The sequence below is a fragment of the Anabrus simplex genome, chromosome 5 (assembly GCF_040414725.1).
Source record: "Anabrus simplex isolate iqAnaSimp1 chromosome 5, ASM4041472v1, whole genome shotgun sequence".
Taxonomy (NCBI): domain Eukaryota; kingdom Metazoa; phylum Arthropoda; class Insecta; order Orthoptera; family Tettigoniidae; genus Anabrus; species Anabrus simplex.
In genome coordinates, this window is record NC_090269.1 from 299116698 (window position 1) to 299132961 (window position 16264).

General features: G+C 37.5%; 1 protein-coding gene across 9 annotated transcripts in view; it reads left to right on the forward strand.

The window, feature by feature from the left end:
• The window catches only part of LOC136874009 (DNA polymerase lambda), a 182985-nt gene that overhangs the window by 85099 nt on the left and 81622 nt on the right, over positions 1 to 16264 (forward strand). For 8 of the 9 annotated variants that reach the window (XR_010860209.2, XM_067147464.2, XM_067147462.2 and 5 more), the window contains one exon: positions 7056 to 7184. The exons of the other annotated variant lie outside the window; for it this stretch is intronic. Coding sequence is in view for 7 of the 8 variants with exons in the window: in XM_067147464.2 (XP_067003565.2) it covers positions 7056 to 7184 (129 nt within the window). In the remaining variant the exon portion in view is untranslated. The remainder of the gene's footprint in view (positions 1 to 7055; positions 7185 to 16264) is intronic. 9 annotated transcript variants of the gene reach the window in all.

Below are 16264 nucleotides of genomic sequence, written 5' to 3' on the forward strand. Positions count from 1 at the left end.
CTGTATGCTTAGGCCCCAATGAAATTGTTTCTGCTTCCCAGCTTCATCGGGAGAGCAGGCTTCAGTGCTCATTGAGGGTATCTTGACATATTTAATGTCTTAATGTGAGAAGTGTAGGATAAGAAGAAAGCTGATAAACACAGGAATAAAGAAGAGATGAAAAGATAAAGATGAATACAGGTGGTTAAAAGTATTGAAGCCTGGTTTCCTGATAAAGCTGAGATGCAGAAATGAGCTCATCTGGGGCAGAGTAGAAATGGATATAGAAGAATTGGCATTTTATGAGGAGAGAGCTAATTTATTTTCCTGTTTGCCCTGTGTTCTTAGTCTTTACCACTTGTTCATCTTCTTCCTTTCATAAAGTAGAGTTAAAAAATGCTCATCTAAGTCGTCGATACTCTTTTATGTCCCAGGTAAAAATATGCTTGCAAAGAGTGCAGATAATCCCAAGATCATATCATAGATGGTGTACTATAAGTTGCATCACCTCCTTTGTTTCATAATAATGTGCAACAGTCTTTACAATGCAGAAGATAGAGTTTATGCATCAGTTCAAACTAGAACATCTATTTGTGGTGGTGGTCGACAAGAGTTTGTATTCTGTTGAACAGTGTTTGGTTACCACAGTGTGGGTACACGAGAGACCCAATACTGATATAATGATGACGGACGTTATGAATTGTTTCCAAGAAAAGTTTGGCATTTCATCGTTCCCAAAAATGATACTACTGTATTAAATTGCGATGGGATAAGCATATTTTTGAAATAGGAAGTGTGAAAGATCGAGTGTGAATGAGGAGACTTGTATTGAGAAGTAAAGCATGCATCAATGAGCAGAAATCTGTTAAACAAACACGTAAACGCTCGACTAAACTTCACATACCCATGGACAACAATGTAACATCATATGATGAAAGATTTAGACCTAAAATCACTTTGAACCATGTCTCCTAATGATCTAGTGATGCTGATATGGACACACTGTGCGGTGCTTGTGCTGCCCTACGTGGAAGATTTTGTTCAGAACATGTTCACAATAATGTCATTTTCACAGATGAGTGCACAATTTACTGAAGTTCATGCAATTGCAGCATTGAGTTTTAGGACAATCCCCATTTCTCACAGGAATTGATGAAGAATCCACCAGACGTTGTGATTTGGGCTGGATGACTCCGTTTAAACTAGAGGAGGAAGGAAAGGGAATCTTAAAAATATAGGGACAAAACTTTGAAATTTTGGACAGCTTCAAGTACTTAGGAAGTGAACTGATGCAGGATTTAGGGGTGGATGTGGAGATAAGTAAATGATTCAACAGGGAAATGCATTCTAGGAGAGCGTGAGAAACCTGGTGTGGAGGAAAGAAGTACCATTGAAGTGTAAGTTTGCTATTGGCTTTACGTCGCACCAACGTCTTATGGCGACAATGGGATGCAAGATCACAGCTGTGCGCCCCTAACCACACGGCCAACTCGCCCGGTATGAAATGTAAAGAGGTGATGTATAAAATGTACTTCTGCCCAATACTGACATATGCAGCAATGACCAAACGATAGAGAATAAAATCCAGGCCAGTGAAATGACGGTTTTAAGAAGTTTGATAGGAAAGACAAGAAAGGACAGAGTGACAAATGAGGACGTCAGGAAGGAAATCAGAATGGAAAGGGATACACTTACACCCAGTTTCTTCAACACTGCTGTTAAGTAAGATTTAACACGCAATTTAACAAAATGGCTGTTCATCAAGAATTGTTAACACTAACAAACCTGTTAATACTTGTATTAAATTAACATTGACACCAGCCCTGTGTTAAGCCTCTTAACAGCTCTTAAAATTTCAAAATGGTAGCAACTAGGAGTTGTAAGTTTGAAGATGTATTGTTGTATGAAGACTACAGTATCTGTAAACTGAAGAAGGCAACAGATGACCCATACTAAGAAAAAACTACTTTTTACAGTTGTCAGAAGAAAATTTTCTACAAAGATCTCTAATTACCAAAGTCATAATGAACAAGGTACTAGAAGAAATTGAAAATAGGTTAGAGTTTCCCACAACTGAGACTTATCATTGTCTCCAACGCAGCAGTTGCTTATAAATCTTCGATATTATGCTTCAGACTCTTTTCATGTAATTTTAGGAGACTATGTTCATGAGTGCAAGACAAGAGTGTGTAGAATTGTGCAAAGAGTTTCTGCTGCCTTTGCGACATTGGCAACCCATTACATTATTTTCTCCACAGTAAAAGAACACCCGAACATCATTCAAAATTTATATCAAATATCACCTTTTCCTGGTGTTGTAGGAGCCTTAGATTGCACTCATATAAGAATATATCGAATGTTGTGATATAACCATCTGTCCCTTCATACATTCAAATTAAATCTATAATAATATTTGTTTTGTATTCATTATAATAACGCTTTTGTTGCCTCTTACTGCACATGTTTACGTCTTAGTGATATCCGCTAACCATAACCTATAATAATTTGAACCCTATGTGACAAATTACAATTTCACTATACCGCTAGGAGCACTGTACATAAAGAAACAAAAGATACTCACTGCCAAATGCATTCAGAAATCTCAGATACATGTTAATTTGTCTTTAATAACAGTTGTTTTATAATTAATGTTGGAAATGTGTTCTTGAAACAGAAGAATTTTAACAGAAGTCTTAAATTAATAACAATTGTTAGTTAACATCAAATACAGTAGAGACAATACGCGACACTGAGCGAGATATCGAGGAACAGCTATTGGAGCTCACTCTAGCGGATAGACCTGAACGGTACTGATTCTGTCATAAGAGCACGTGTATTTTTGTGTGAAGTTTTTGGTGTTATTTATGCGTTTTCAGTGAGTTGACATAATTAAATAGTAGCGTGTGTCATTCCTTGATATCTCCTCTCAACATGAGGGGAAAGGTATATGCTGTGTTTGGCTGCAGTAATTACGAAGTAGAGAAAAATGCGCGCTCGTTCTTCAGGTTCCCTCGTGACAAGAAAATGTAAGTAATACTGTGTTTGCGTATATATTCTTCCAGTGACAGAGATTTTTATAGTACTTCATAATCTTCTGACCTGCTCGACCCATGTTTTAACGGGCTTAAAATATAAATACGCATATTTTATTGTATAGTGTAGCAGTTAACCTTCAATACTGATGTGTTGTAGGTGTGATCTGTGGGTTTTGAAATGTCACAGAAGCGATTTGGATAAAGTGTACAAGAAAGAAGGGACGTTACGCTTGTATAAGAATTATAAGATCTGTTCAGATCATTTCCAGGCCAGCGACTTTAAAAATCCTCGACTATACACCCAAGGGTATGTTACATTTTTACCCTAATTGTACGTAAATATTCCTCAAAGCATCACTATCAACAACATTTTCATACTTTTCTTTCTTTTATCTTTCTTTTGAGATTAAAGCCGGGATTTTATAGATTTTCTTTCTGTTAGTAGGCTTCATGTTAAGAGGAAAATTGTCCAGCTATTAAATGTTAATTCATTGTATCATATGTGTAAGGAATGTGCCGATATTTTTATTGGCAAATGTCTTAATGTGATGATACAATGTTTTTAAATGAGGAAAAAAAAAACCACAAATCCAACCGTAAGAGTTCAGGCAGGTATGCTAAAGCTAAAAAAGTAATGCATAAATGAAAGATCAAGCCATTTCACAGCAGTCTATTTCACACCATGTTTATATGTCTAATTTCAGTCTTTGAATAATAACCTTCATTCATTTATCTAGAATTGCTTTTGCAACTTCGAAGTTAATATCTCAATACCACTTTCTTTCTAGACGTAATTTATTTATCCATTTCCGTATATACATTTCCATTGATATTTGAATTTAGCGCGATTTGTTCAGGTCAAGTCACTAGAAGCGCCACTGTCGAATTGTCTCCCATTTTAGCAAGGCGAAATCCGTAAGTGTCGTGTATTGTCTCTACTGTATTTGTTAACATTCACTAAGTAAACTTTAACACAGAGTGGGAGAAAATGGGCATTAGATGGTTTGGACATGTTAAGAAGATGGAAGAGGGCAAAAGGAAAACCCAGACTAAGGTGGTTGAAAATACAGTAATCAAGAATAGTATAATATAGAAGAAACCTGGGCTGGAACACAGTTAAGGAGGAATGGTAGTGGTGAGAAAGAGGAAGATGGAAAGGTACCATAAACAACCCACTCCGGCAAGAGCTGGATGAGGGAAATGGATAATGATGATGACGATGACACCGAACCACTTCTTTTTTACTATATATTTGATGGTGCTTTTAACAGGCGTATGAAGAGATGCTCCGAAAAAGGCTCTATCCACAGCTCACAGAAGATGAAATAGCAAATACCATAATCCTGCAACAAGACGGAGCCCCTGCACATTTTGCTATCAGTGTTACGGTAGAGAATACCTTAATGAATTTTTTCCAGACAGGTGGATAGGGTACAGATTGGAGGCAGCACAGGCCCTCGTGACCTGGCCAGCTGGCCCTGACTTGTCTGCTCCAGACAATGCATTATGGAGTTTTGTTAAGGAAATAGACAACAGTGCTACTGAACATCAGACGAACTGTGGGCTGCTATGAGAAAAGCATTTGGATCTATCGTGAAATACTTATTTCTACAAAACATCTCATTGAACATGGCATCATATTCAGTTGTGTTACTATAATGGTGGTGCTCATACTGATATTTTGGACACATGATGTTTAATAATACAGTAAAACTTGCTCAAAGCGGAATTGCAAGTGTCCGAGTTTCTTTTCCGAATTAGACAAGATTCCGGATTGAAAAAAATTATACAAAAAGATTCACAAATTACTTACCCTTGATCCATTAGTCTATCTTTGATGATGCAAATCTCAGTAGCACAATATCTTGATGTACAGTAGGTTTTTATTACTCTTGCATAGGCCTGCACTATAACATACTCAACATATTATGTACAGTATGTACTGTATGTACCGTACTCAATGAAAACCAGACAATTTCTGCCTTATTCCACATGTTTAATAGACAAACTACAGTATACATATACTGTAACACATGCTGTATAACACAATTTCTGCCTTATTCCACATGTTTAATAAACAAACTACAGTATACATATAACACATTACACACAATACTGTATTTGTCAAATTATTCCTTCTTCCACATGTCTAACAAAGAAACCTGTTTCACCTTCCTTGATGTCGTGTCTTTGTCAATGCAATCTTTAGCGCTGTACAGTAGCTAAAGAAGTCGTGGTAAATTCGACTTGACAGCAAATTTCATAATGTCCCTGACACACTCAATAGCTTTGTTCGTAAGTGCATATTTTTCCTGACTTTCTATTTTCCCCTTCTCTTCTTCCTGGTCTTCGTCCATCAGATTAGCATCTTCTTCCTTCTCTGTACGGCGGATCTTCAGAAGCTGTACAGCAGACTAGAAATAGTAGTGAGTAGCAAGTTGGTCGTCGCTGCGAATGCATTTGTCTACATTACATGCAAAATTCTGTTGTTGGCTCAGCGTAGATATCAGTGCAGCATTTTCAGTCACTTCCTCAGGTGTGCCGACGTCGTCATTTTCTGCAAATCCTGCTTTTGCAAAACACTTTACAACTGTTTGAGCTTTGATTTGCTTCATAGCCAAAGTGATCCAGCTGACAACATCCAGTATGGAAACCGAGCGTGCAAGGGAGTAGATGTTGTCAGTTGTATCAACACTCTTGATCAGTGACTGTATCAATAAATGCCCTTAGTGAGATTTAAAGATATATATCATTCCTTGGTTCATAGGTTAAACAACGCTGGTTGTGTTAGGTGGAAACCAGGCTAGCTTGACATTGGAAAGCAACACATGTGGGTGACAAGTGGCATTGTCGAGAAAAAGAATAACTTTGTGATTTTCCTTCTTCATTCTACAGTTCAGTTCGTTCAGCCATTCTTCCAATAGAGTACTGGTCACCAAGGCTTTCCCATTGCTCCTCCAAGTAACCGGAAGCTTGCACAAATCCAAGTTTTTAAAACACCTGGGTTTTGCTGATTTTCCAATTACCAGGGACTTTTCCATTTCCCCCTCCATGTTACTGTACAACAGTACTGCGAGTTCTTCCTCGACATTTTACCCCCACCACACTTTTCCCCACAAAGCACAAGTGACTTTGAAGGCAAGGCTCGAAAAAACAATCCTGTTTCGTCGGCATTGAAAATGTCTTTAGGTTCATAGCCAGAAATTAAATTTTGCAGCTTCGATTTCCACTCGGCTACTACATTTCCATCCATGTCTTTGGACTTGCCACAGACTTTATTCCATACAATATTGTGTCTTGTTTTGAAACTCTCAAGCCACCCAGTTGATGCTTTTAAGGTGGTGTTGCAAAGTGATTAACCAATGGCAAGAGCCTCATTCTGTAGCGTAGGTCCACTAACTGGAAGGTTTCTCGAACGGGCACTGATGAACCATTCCCACACTAAATCATTGATTTCTTCATTGCCTGTTACCTTAGATTTCCTCTTCATTTGTCCATTCCCCTCTATCCACTGCTTAGTAATGTCGTCCTTATGTTTTAAAGTCTCATAAACTTGAGTTTTTCCACATCTGTAATGCGACATAATTTCACGCACATATAACTTTTCCTTTTCACTCACTTCAATAACTTTCACTTTCTCGTTCAGTGTCAGTTACGAATATTTCTTAGCCATCGTGCTGACGAGACACAAAGTAAGGGAACTGTTTACCTTAGAATTTGGCTAAAGTTGTACATCAAGATAAAGCTCTCTATGAACCATGGCAAGATTCAGGCAGTTAGTAGAGATTTAAATCCCATTCTACCTGAAATTTGGGAAACCTGGACCTCATTAGAGCAGCGTGTTGTGGTCTGTAAACACTTGACTCTTCCCCTGGCGAAATATTTATGTACCTGCAGTACCGGATATGTCTAAATAAATTTCACAGCTAAAGCATAATTTCTGCATTATACATAAATCATATGCTGTCTTTTGTTGTACTTATAAAATAAATAAATGCTACATTATATTCGACGTTGCAGAGTTGTGTTGTATTTTCCCAGGGCTATCGAACTCTCAACGACCTCCTTACTAAAGCGAATCTCACTAAACAGCAGAAGATTGGCCTTAAATATTTTGATGAAATTCAGGACTCAATGTCTCGGGAAGAAGTGGAATCCATTTTTGCTGTGGTATGAATTAATTTTCTTTATTTTGTATATAAGTTATAACAAGAGAATAGCAAAGTTAAAAATCCTCATAGTCTGTTAAAATTGTTTCAAAACTAAGAGAACATTAAATAAACATCAATTTTAGAGTAAAATTTCAGTTTCTGTTTGAAACTCAAATGAAAAACAGCCTGAGTTCTCTCAGTATACGTTGTCAATATAGTAATCCTATCTTTAGTTAAGATTCCAGTCTATGTAACAAGGATCACCAACTAACTCAACTTCATGAGCAGGAATCATATGAAGTGGTATTTCTTTTATTAATTTATAAAGAAACATTATTTTCATATCAGTATGATTACTCAAGTTAAGTTCTTTCTCATGTGTCTTTAGAGACGAGAACTCCATAAAATTTGCATGCTAGTGCTCTGATGCAGTTCATACAATTTCACTAAAATTTTTGTCATCTTAAGGCAGATTGATATGCTGTATGTACAACCTATGAAGGGTCTTTCATTTTATGGGTTCCATATTGAACTTTGGTTAAACCAAATAAAATAATGAGTGAGTTATTCCACCTTTTCAGTACAAATTAGAAGGGACTGTTTAGTGATAGGCCACAGGAAAAGGGACCTTACCTTCCAAATAACAGTACTGACTTTTGGTATCCATGAAACTACATTAAATTCCAAATAAAATGTTAAAAGAATTGTTTTAATATCTTAAAAATTATCTGACTTAACAGTAGTTACAACATTAAGGTATGAAAAATATAGTTTTGTGAAAATTGAGTTTAAAGTTTTACATTTATGAATAACAGTAATGAAACAGTAAAATTAACTCGAGTGTTCTTGTAGTGAGCATTTTATGCAATATTTAGTACTGGATTTAAATATGATACTGAAATTTTATTGTTTATTTTACTTTTTTATTCACAAAAGGAAAGGGAGTTAGCGGGAGTAATTAAAAGCGCTCCTATCTCATCAAATTCTAAATTTTATTTAAACCTTTAGAGTATTAATTAGGCTTATATCAATAACTATTCAAATCAAAAGTAGTTGCTATTTTACATTAAAAGCTGGCTCAGAAGAACTTTTTAGTATTTTTTCTTTTTCTTTTTGGAATTTTAGGAGGTTTTGGATTGACTTTGTCAACTTCCATCACATCAATAGGCATAGCGGGCTTCTTCTTCAAAAGGTAGTGAACCAAGGTCTGGGCAGAGTGTGTCTTTCCACTCATCCTCACAGTATTCCCTAATCTTTTGGAAAAGATACCTTTTTCTGTTGTAAGATAGTCCAAGTGGTGCTACAACTTCAGGGAAATTGCCTGTTGATTCGATCATCATCATCATTGTACAGTTCCATTTTCCCTCCAACAATCTTTCCAAATTTATTCTGGCTGCTCTTGTAGGCTCCATCCTCATCACATGCCCGTACCACCGTAGTCTGGATTTGCCGATTCGGTCTAATAGGGATGTCTTTATTCCGGCTTCTTTCCTCACCTCTTCATTTCTTAAGTTGTCCATCTTGGTTTTCTGGATGGTGGATCAAAGAAATTTCATCTCTGATGCTTGCAGTCTTGATGCATCTCTTTTTGTGAAGGTGCACGCTTCAATACCACAGTTAATTAAAGTATATCAGGTTCCACCTTTTCAATACTAATACAATGTTGTTGGATGATATTTACAACATTATTTATTACAGTACATGTTTCGGTGCTCTATTATGTCACCATCATCAGCTGATTTAGAAAATGTGAAAAAAACTTGGCGATCTAAATATTAAACAAAATATTGTCATACTTAACTCATACATATACATATTTACATATAACAGAATATTTATTGGTTAAATCCTAAACATCTATTATGCTATATTAAATATCCTTAATATGTAACAAGAGAATTCTTGTAAGTCATGAATATAAAATTTTTCTCATCTGGTTGACGAGTTGTCTTCACATTCCTTAATGTCTGTAATTCGATGCTCTCGTACTGTCTAATTAGAATGCGCAGTTAAAATTGAGGAATTAAAATTGCATGCAGTCTATTTGATGTTAAAATGTTCATTTCATTTGTATCTTAGCTGCTTTTGTTGGATAAAATTCATTATATATAATATAATTGTTGAAAATTGAGCCGTCTTCTTATATTTATTAATAAAACTTCGTATTTTTATTGCTTTATGCGTGGTTGGAACTGTAATTAATTTGTCCTACAGTTGTTAGGCGGACTTATCTTCTCAGTTCAATGGGAACCCTGCAATGATGAAACCCAATATTAAAAGAAAAGCGAGAAAATTGATAAAGAAGCTGATTGAATCTAACTGTTGATACGGCTGACTCACCTCTACAGCTGTGTACTTCGCATGACGGCTACCGCGCGATGAGTGTGTATGCTAGTATCTTGTGCTGTGTGACGAAGCGCTAGTGAAGGAGAAGTAGGGGCGGCAAAGGGGATGTTTCTAGAAACATGAACTTTTAGGAGAGGGTCCGGAGGGCGTTGTGGACGAAGCCAATAGTACGCAAAGTTGTTACGTAGCATTCGGAACGCATTCGAATTTTCTGGAATTTTTAGCTAGTTAAGTAATAGAATCAAAACGTCAAACAGTACCTTGGGTTTTTCCGAAATTTCATTCAGATTAAGGTTAGCGTTATAGTATTGGTCTATATGTATTAGACATGCTTCAGTAATGTCAAGCTTCTGTCCCTTAGAAAGTATTTCCATGATCTCGAGGTCTTTATCTATGTCTGTGAACTTATGTTTGTACTCATGGATATGTTGACCTACCGCTGAGAATCTGTGATATTTTACAGCGTTAAGGTGTTCCTGATATCTGACGTTGAAGCTACGCCCAGTTTGCCCTATGTATCCGCTTGAACAGTCTTTACACTCGAATCTATATACCCCTGATTTAGAATATGGGTTGACTTTGTTGTTTATTTGGATTTCTTGGAGGACACACAAATAATTAATAATGAAAAATTAAAAAATGTTCTATTTTGGTCTAGGTATGTAGATGATGCGTTTGTTATCCTGGATGAAAGCATAACCAACGCATCTACGACTCTTAGTAATCTCAACACGATAGATACGGATATAAAATTTACTTTAGAATCCGAAATAGATAAATCCATTAATTATCTGGACCTAAAGATCAATAGGCATGCCTCTTCATTTTCTTTTAGTATTTACAGAAAACCCACACAAACTGTAGCCACAATACTAAATGATTCGATACACCCCTCAGCTCACAAATGCGCGACCTATAACAGCTTGGTGAATCGCGCTTTAAGCATACCAATGTCCAAACAAAACTTGGACAAGGAACTGAACATCATTCGAGCTATGGCTAAAGCCAACGGTTTTAAAGAGAATTTCATAGAACGAATAATAAACAAATTCAAAAATCGCCCTCAAACGAGTCTGATGAAAAATAAACCAGAAGCTAAGGAAATCGCAACCTTCACATTTAATAAAGATGTACACAGAATTACAAATATTTTCAAGAAGCGTAACATCAGGATCGCATTCAAGACAGATAATAGAAGTACAACAGTTTTACATAATGCTTCTGTTGTCAACAAAGTCAACCCATATTCTAAATCAGGGCTATATAGATTCGAGTGTAAAGACTGTTCAAGCGGATACATAGGGCAAACTGGGCGTAGCTTCAACGTCAGATATCAGGAACACCTTAACGCTGTAAAATATCACAGATTCTCAGCGGTAGGTCAACATATCCATGAGTACAAACATAAGTTCACAGACATAGATAAAGACCTCGAGATCATGGAAATACTTTCTAAGGGACAGAAGCTTGACATTACTGAAGCATGTCTAATACATATAGACCAATACTATAACGCTAACTTTAATCTGAATGAAATTTCGGAAAAACCCAAGGTACTGTTTGACGTTTTGATTCTATTACTTAACAAGCTAAAAATTCCAGAAAATTCGAATGCGTTCCGAATGCTACGTAACAACTTTGCGTACTATTGGCTTCGAGCACAACGCCCTCAGGACCCTCTCCTAAAAGTTCATGTTTCTAGAACCCCTTTGCCGCCCCTACTTCTCCTTCACTAGCGCTTCGTCACACAGCACAAGATACTAGCACACACACTCATCGTGCGGTAGCCGTCACGCGAAGTACACTGCTGTAGAGGTGAGTCAGCCGTATCAACAGTTAGATTCAATCAGCTTCTTTATCAATTTTCTCGCTTTTCTTTTAATATTGGGTTTCATCATTGCAGGGTTCCCATTGAACTGAGAAGATAAGTCCGCCTAACAACTGTAGGACAAATTAATTACAGTTCCAACCACGCATAAAGCAATAAAAATACGAAGTTTTATTAATAAATATAAGAAGACGGCTCAATTTTCAACAATTATATTATATATAATGAATTTTATCCAACAAAAGCAGCTAAGATACAAATGAAATGAACATTTTAACATCAAATAGACTGCATGCAATTTTAATTCCTCAATTTTAACTGCGCATTCTAATTAGACAGTACGAGAGCATCGAATTACAGACATTAAGGAATGTGAAGACAACTCGTCAACCAGATGAGAAAAATTTTATATTCATGACTTACAAGAATTCTCTTGTTATATATTAAGGATATTTAATATAGCATAATAGATGTTTAGGATTTAACCAATAAATATTCTGTTGTATGTAAATATGTATATGTATGAGTTAAGTATGACAATATTTTGTTTAATATTTAGATCGCCAAGTTTTTTTCACATTTTCTTAATCAGCTGATGATGGTGACATAATAGAGCACCGAAACATGTACTGTAATAAATAATGTTGTAAATATCATCCAACAACATTGTATTAGTATTGAAAAGGTGGAACCTGATGTGTGTTTGAGTCATCAGTCCATAGACTGGTTTGATGCAGCTCTCCATGCCACCCTATCCTGTGCTAAACTTTTCATTTCTACGTAACTATTGCATCCTACATCTGCTCTAATCTGCTTGTCATATTCATATCTTGGTCTACCCCTACCGTTCTTACCCCCTACACTTCCTTCAAAAACCAACTGAACAAGTCCTGGGTGTCTTAAGATGTGTCCTATCATTCTATCTCTTCTTCTCTTCAAATTTAGCCAAATCGATCTCCTCTCACCAATTCAATTCAGTATCTCTTCATTCGTGATTCGATCTATCCATCTCACCTTCAGCATTCTTCTGTAACACCACATTTCAAAAGCTTCTATTCTCTTTCTTTCTGAGCCAGTTATCGTCCATGTTTCACTTCCATACAATGCCACGCTCCACACGAAAGTCTTCAAAAACATCTTTCTAATTCCGATATCAATGTTTGAAGTGAGCAAATTTCTTTTCTTAAGAAAGCTCTTCCTTGCTTGTGCTAGTCTGCATTTTATGTCCTCCTTACTTCTGCCATCGTTAGTTATTTTGCTACCCAAGTAACAATATTCATCTACTTCCTTTAAGACTTCATTTCCTAATCTAATATTTCCTGCATCACCTGCCTTCGTTCGACTGCACTCCATTACTTTTGTTTTGGACTTATTTATTTTCATCTTGTACTCCTTACCCAAGACTTCATCCATACCATTCAGCAACTTCTCGAGATCTTCTGCAGTCTCAGATAAAATAACAATATCATCGGCAAATCTCAAGGTTTTGATTTCCTCTCCTTGGACTGTGATTCCCTTTCCAAATTTCTCTTTGATTTCCTTTACTGCCTGTTCTATGTAAACATTGAAAAGGAGAGGGGACAAACTGCAGCCTTGCCTCACTCCTTTCTGGATTGCTGCTTCTTTTTCAAAGCCCTCGATTCTTATCACTGCAGACTGATTTTTATACAGATTGTAGATAATTCTTCGTTCTCGGTATCTGATCCCTATCATCTTCAGAATCATAAATAGCTTGGTCCAATCAACATTATCGAATGCCTTTTCTAGATCTACGAATGCCATGTACGTGGGCTTGTCCTTCTTGATTCGATCCTCTAAGATCAGACGTAAAGTCAGGATAGCTTCACGTGTTCCTACATTTCTTCTGAAGCCAAATTGATCTTCTCCCAACTCAGCTTCAACTTGTTTTTCCATTCTTCTGTAAATAATACGTGTTAAAATTTTGCAGGCATGAGATACTAAACTAATGGTGCGGTAGTTTTCACACCTGTCAGCACCGGCTTTCTTGGGACTAGGTATAACAACATTCTGCTGAAAATCGGATGGGACTTCTCCTGTCTCATACATCTTGCACACTAAATGAAATAACCTTGCCATGCTGGTTTCTCCTAAGGCAGTCAGTAATTCAGAGGGAATGTCATCAATTCCAGGTGCCTTGTTCCTATTGAGGTCACTCACAGCTCTGTCAAACTCTGACCTCAAAATTGGGTCTCCCTTTTCATCAGCATCAACAGCCTCTTCATGTTCCAGAACCAAATTATCTACATCTTTACCTGATACAACTGTTGGATATGCTCCTGCCATCTTTCTGCTTTGTCTTCTTTCCCTAGAAGTGGTTTTCCATCTGAGCTCTTAATATTCATACACCTAGATTTCCTTTCTCCAAAGGTTTCCTTGATTTTCCTGTATGCAGCATCTACCTTTCCCAGGACCATACAGCCTTCAACATCCTTGCATTTCTCCTTCAGCCATTCTTCCTTAGCTGCCTTGCACTTTCTATCCACTTGATTCTTTAATCGCCTGTATTCTTTTCTGCCCTCTTCATTTCTAGCATTCTTGTATTTTCGTCGTTCATCAATCAGGTCTAGTATCTCTTGAGTTATCCACTGATTCTTAGTTGATATTTTCTTCCTTCCTAACATTTCTTCAGCAGCCCTACTGACTTCATTTTTCATGACTCTCCACTCTTCCTCTATAGTGTTTCCTTCAGCCTTTTCATTTAGTCCTTGTGCAACATGTTCCTTGAAACAATCCCTCACATTCTTTTCTTTCAACTTGTCTAGATCCCATCTTTTTGCATTCTTTCTTTTCTTCAATTTCTTCAACTTCACATGGCATTTCATGACCAACAAGTTGTGGTCAGAGTCCACGTCTGCTCCTGGGAAAGTTTTGCAATCCAACACCTGGTTTCTGAATCTCTGCCTAATCATAATGAAGTCTATTTGATACCTTCCAGTGTCTCCAGGTCTCGTCCACGTATACAGCCGTCGTTTGTGGTGTTTGAACCAAGTATTGGCAAGGACTAAATTATGATCAGTGCAGAATTCAACCAGACGACTTCCTCTTTCGTTCCTTCGTCCCAATCCAAATTCTCCTACTGTACTACCTTCTCTTCCTTGGCCTACCACTGCATTCCAGTCTCCCATCACAATTAGATTCTCGTCACCTTTTACATATTTTATTAAATTTTCTATCTCCTCATATATTCTTTCGATTTCTTCATCATCCGCTGAACTAGTAGGCATATAGACCTACACTATTGTGGTGGACATTGGTTTGGTGTCTATCTTGACGACAATAATTCTTTCACTATGCTGGTCGTAGTAGCTTACCCGCTGCCCTATTTTCTTATTCATTATTAAACCAACTCCTGCATTTCCTCTGTTTGATTTTGTGTTGATAATTCGGTAGTTGCCTGACCAAAAATCTTGTTCTTCCTGCCAACGTACTTCACTTATGCCAACTACATCTAACTTTAGCCTATCCATTTCCCTTTTTCAGATTCTCTAACCTACCACAACGATTCAAACTTCTAACATTCCACGCTCCGACTCGCAGAATGTCAGTATCCATCTTCCTGATGATCGCCCCCTCTCGTGTAGTCCCCACCCGGAGATCCGAATGGGGGACTAGTTTACCTCCGGAATATTTTACCCGGGAGGAAGCCATCATCAGTACATCATTCATACAGAGAGAGCTGCATGTCCTCGGGAGTTAGTTACGGCTGTAGTTTCCCGTTGCTTTCAGCCGTGTAGCAGTATCAACACAGCTAAGCCATGTTGAGTATTATTACAAGGCCGTATCAGTCAATCATCCAGACTGCCGCCCTTGCAACTACCGAAAGGCTGCTACCGCCCTTTCGATGAACCATTCGTTAGTCTGGTCTCTCAACAGATACCCATCCGATATGGTTGCACCTGCGGCTCGGCTATCTGCATCATTGGGACACGCAAGCCTCCCCACCGCGGCAAGGTCACATGGTTCGCAGAGGAGGGGAACCTGATATACTTTAATTAATCAGTTCAATACGGACAAATAAGATGAAGTTCCTTACGTTTAATCAATACCACAGGTCAATATTACTATAAAATAGCTGTTAAACATCATCAGTTTGGCCGGTTTTGGAATCATGTCATCTTATAAAAGTGTTCTTACTTGTTGGTAAAATTCTGATCCCTTTTGCAGCCTGTTTGTAATTTTCTTTCTGACCAAATTATCACTGGAGATTACACTTCCAAGGTAAGGAAAACTATCCACACACTCTAGCTTGTGGTCCCCTAGTTTTACACTTGCTGGATGCCCTTCTCTGTTGACTGCCATAACCACTGTCTTGGTCTTGCTGATGTTGAGGTTATATTCCTGGAACTGGGATTTCCTTACGTTGAGTCTGGTCTGTACTTCCTCTTCTGTTTCACCCCAGATCTTGATATCATCAGCAAAGTCCACTGCATTCAGTTCACCTTTCCTTGACGTTCTTCATTATATTGTCCATAGCAGTGATAAACAGTAGTGAGGACAGTGCACTTCCTTGCTGAACTCCACTCTTTGTCTCAAACCATGATGTTCGACCTTCCCCAATTTTTACACAGCTAGTACAGTATTTGTACAACATCTGAATTTTCCTTACCAGTACTTCAGGCGCATTTCTTTTCCTCAGACACTCCCAGATCTTATCTCTTATAACACTACATAGGCCTTTTCTATATCCAGAAATACAATGACCAGGTTCTTGCCTTTCTCCCAATACTTTTCCATCAGCATGCGGATGCTAAAAATTAGATCCATTGTTGATCTGTTACTTCTGAATCCATATTGCTCCTCCTCTAACCGTGGTTCAATGATGGTTCTCAATCTCCTTTCTATGAACTTCTCTAGAATGTTTGGCCCATGAGACAGCAGGGTTATTCCTCTGTAGTTGGTGGGTT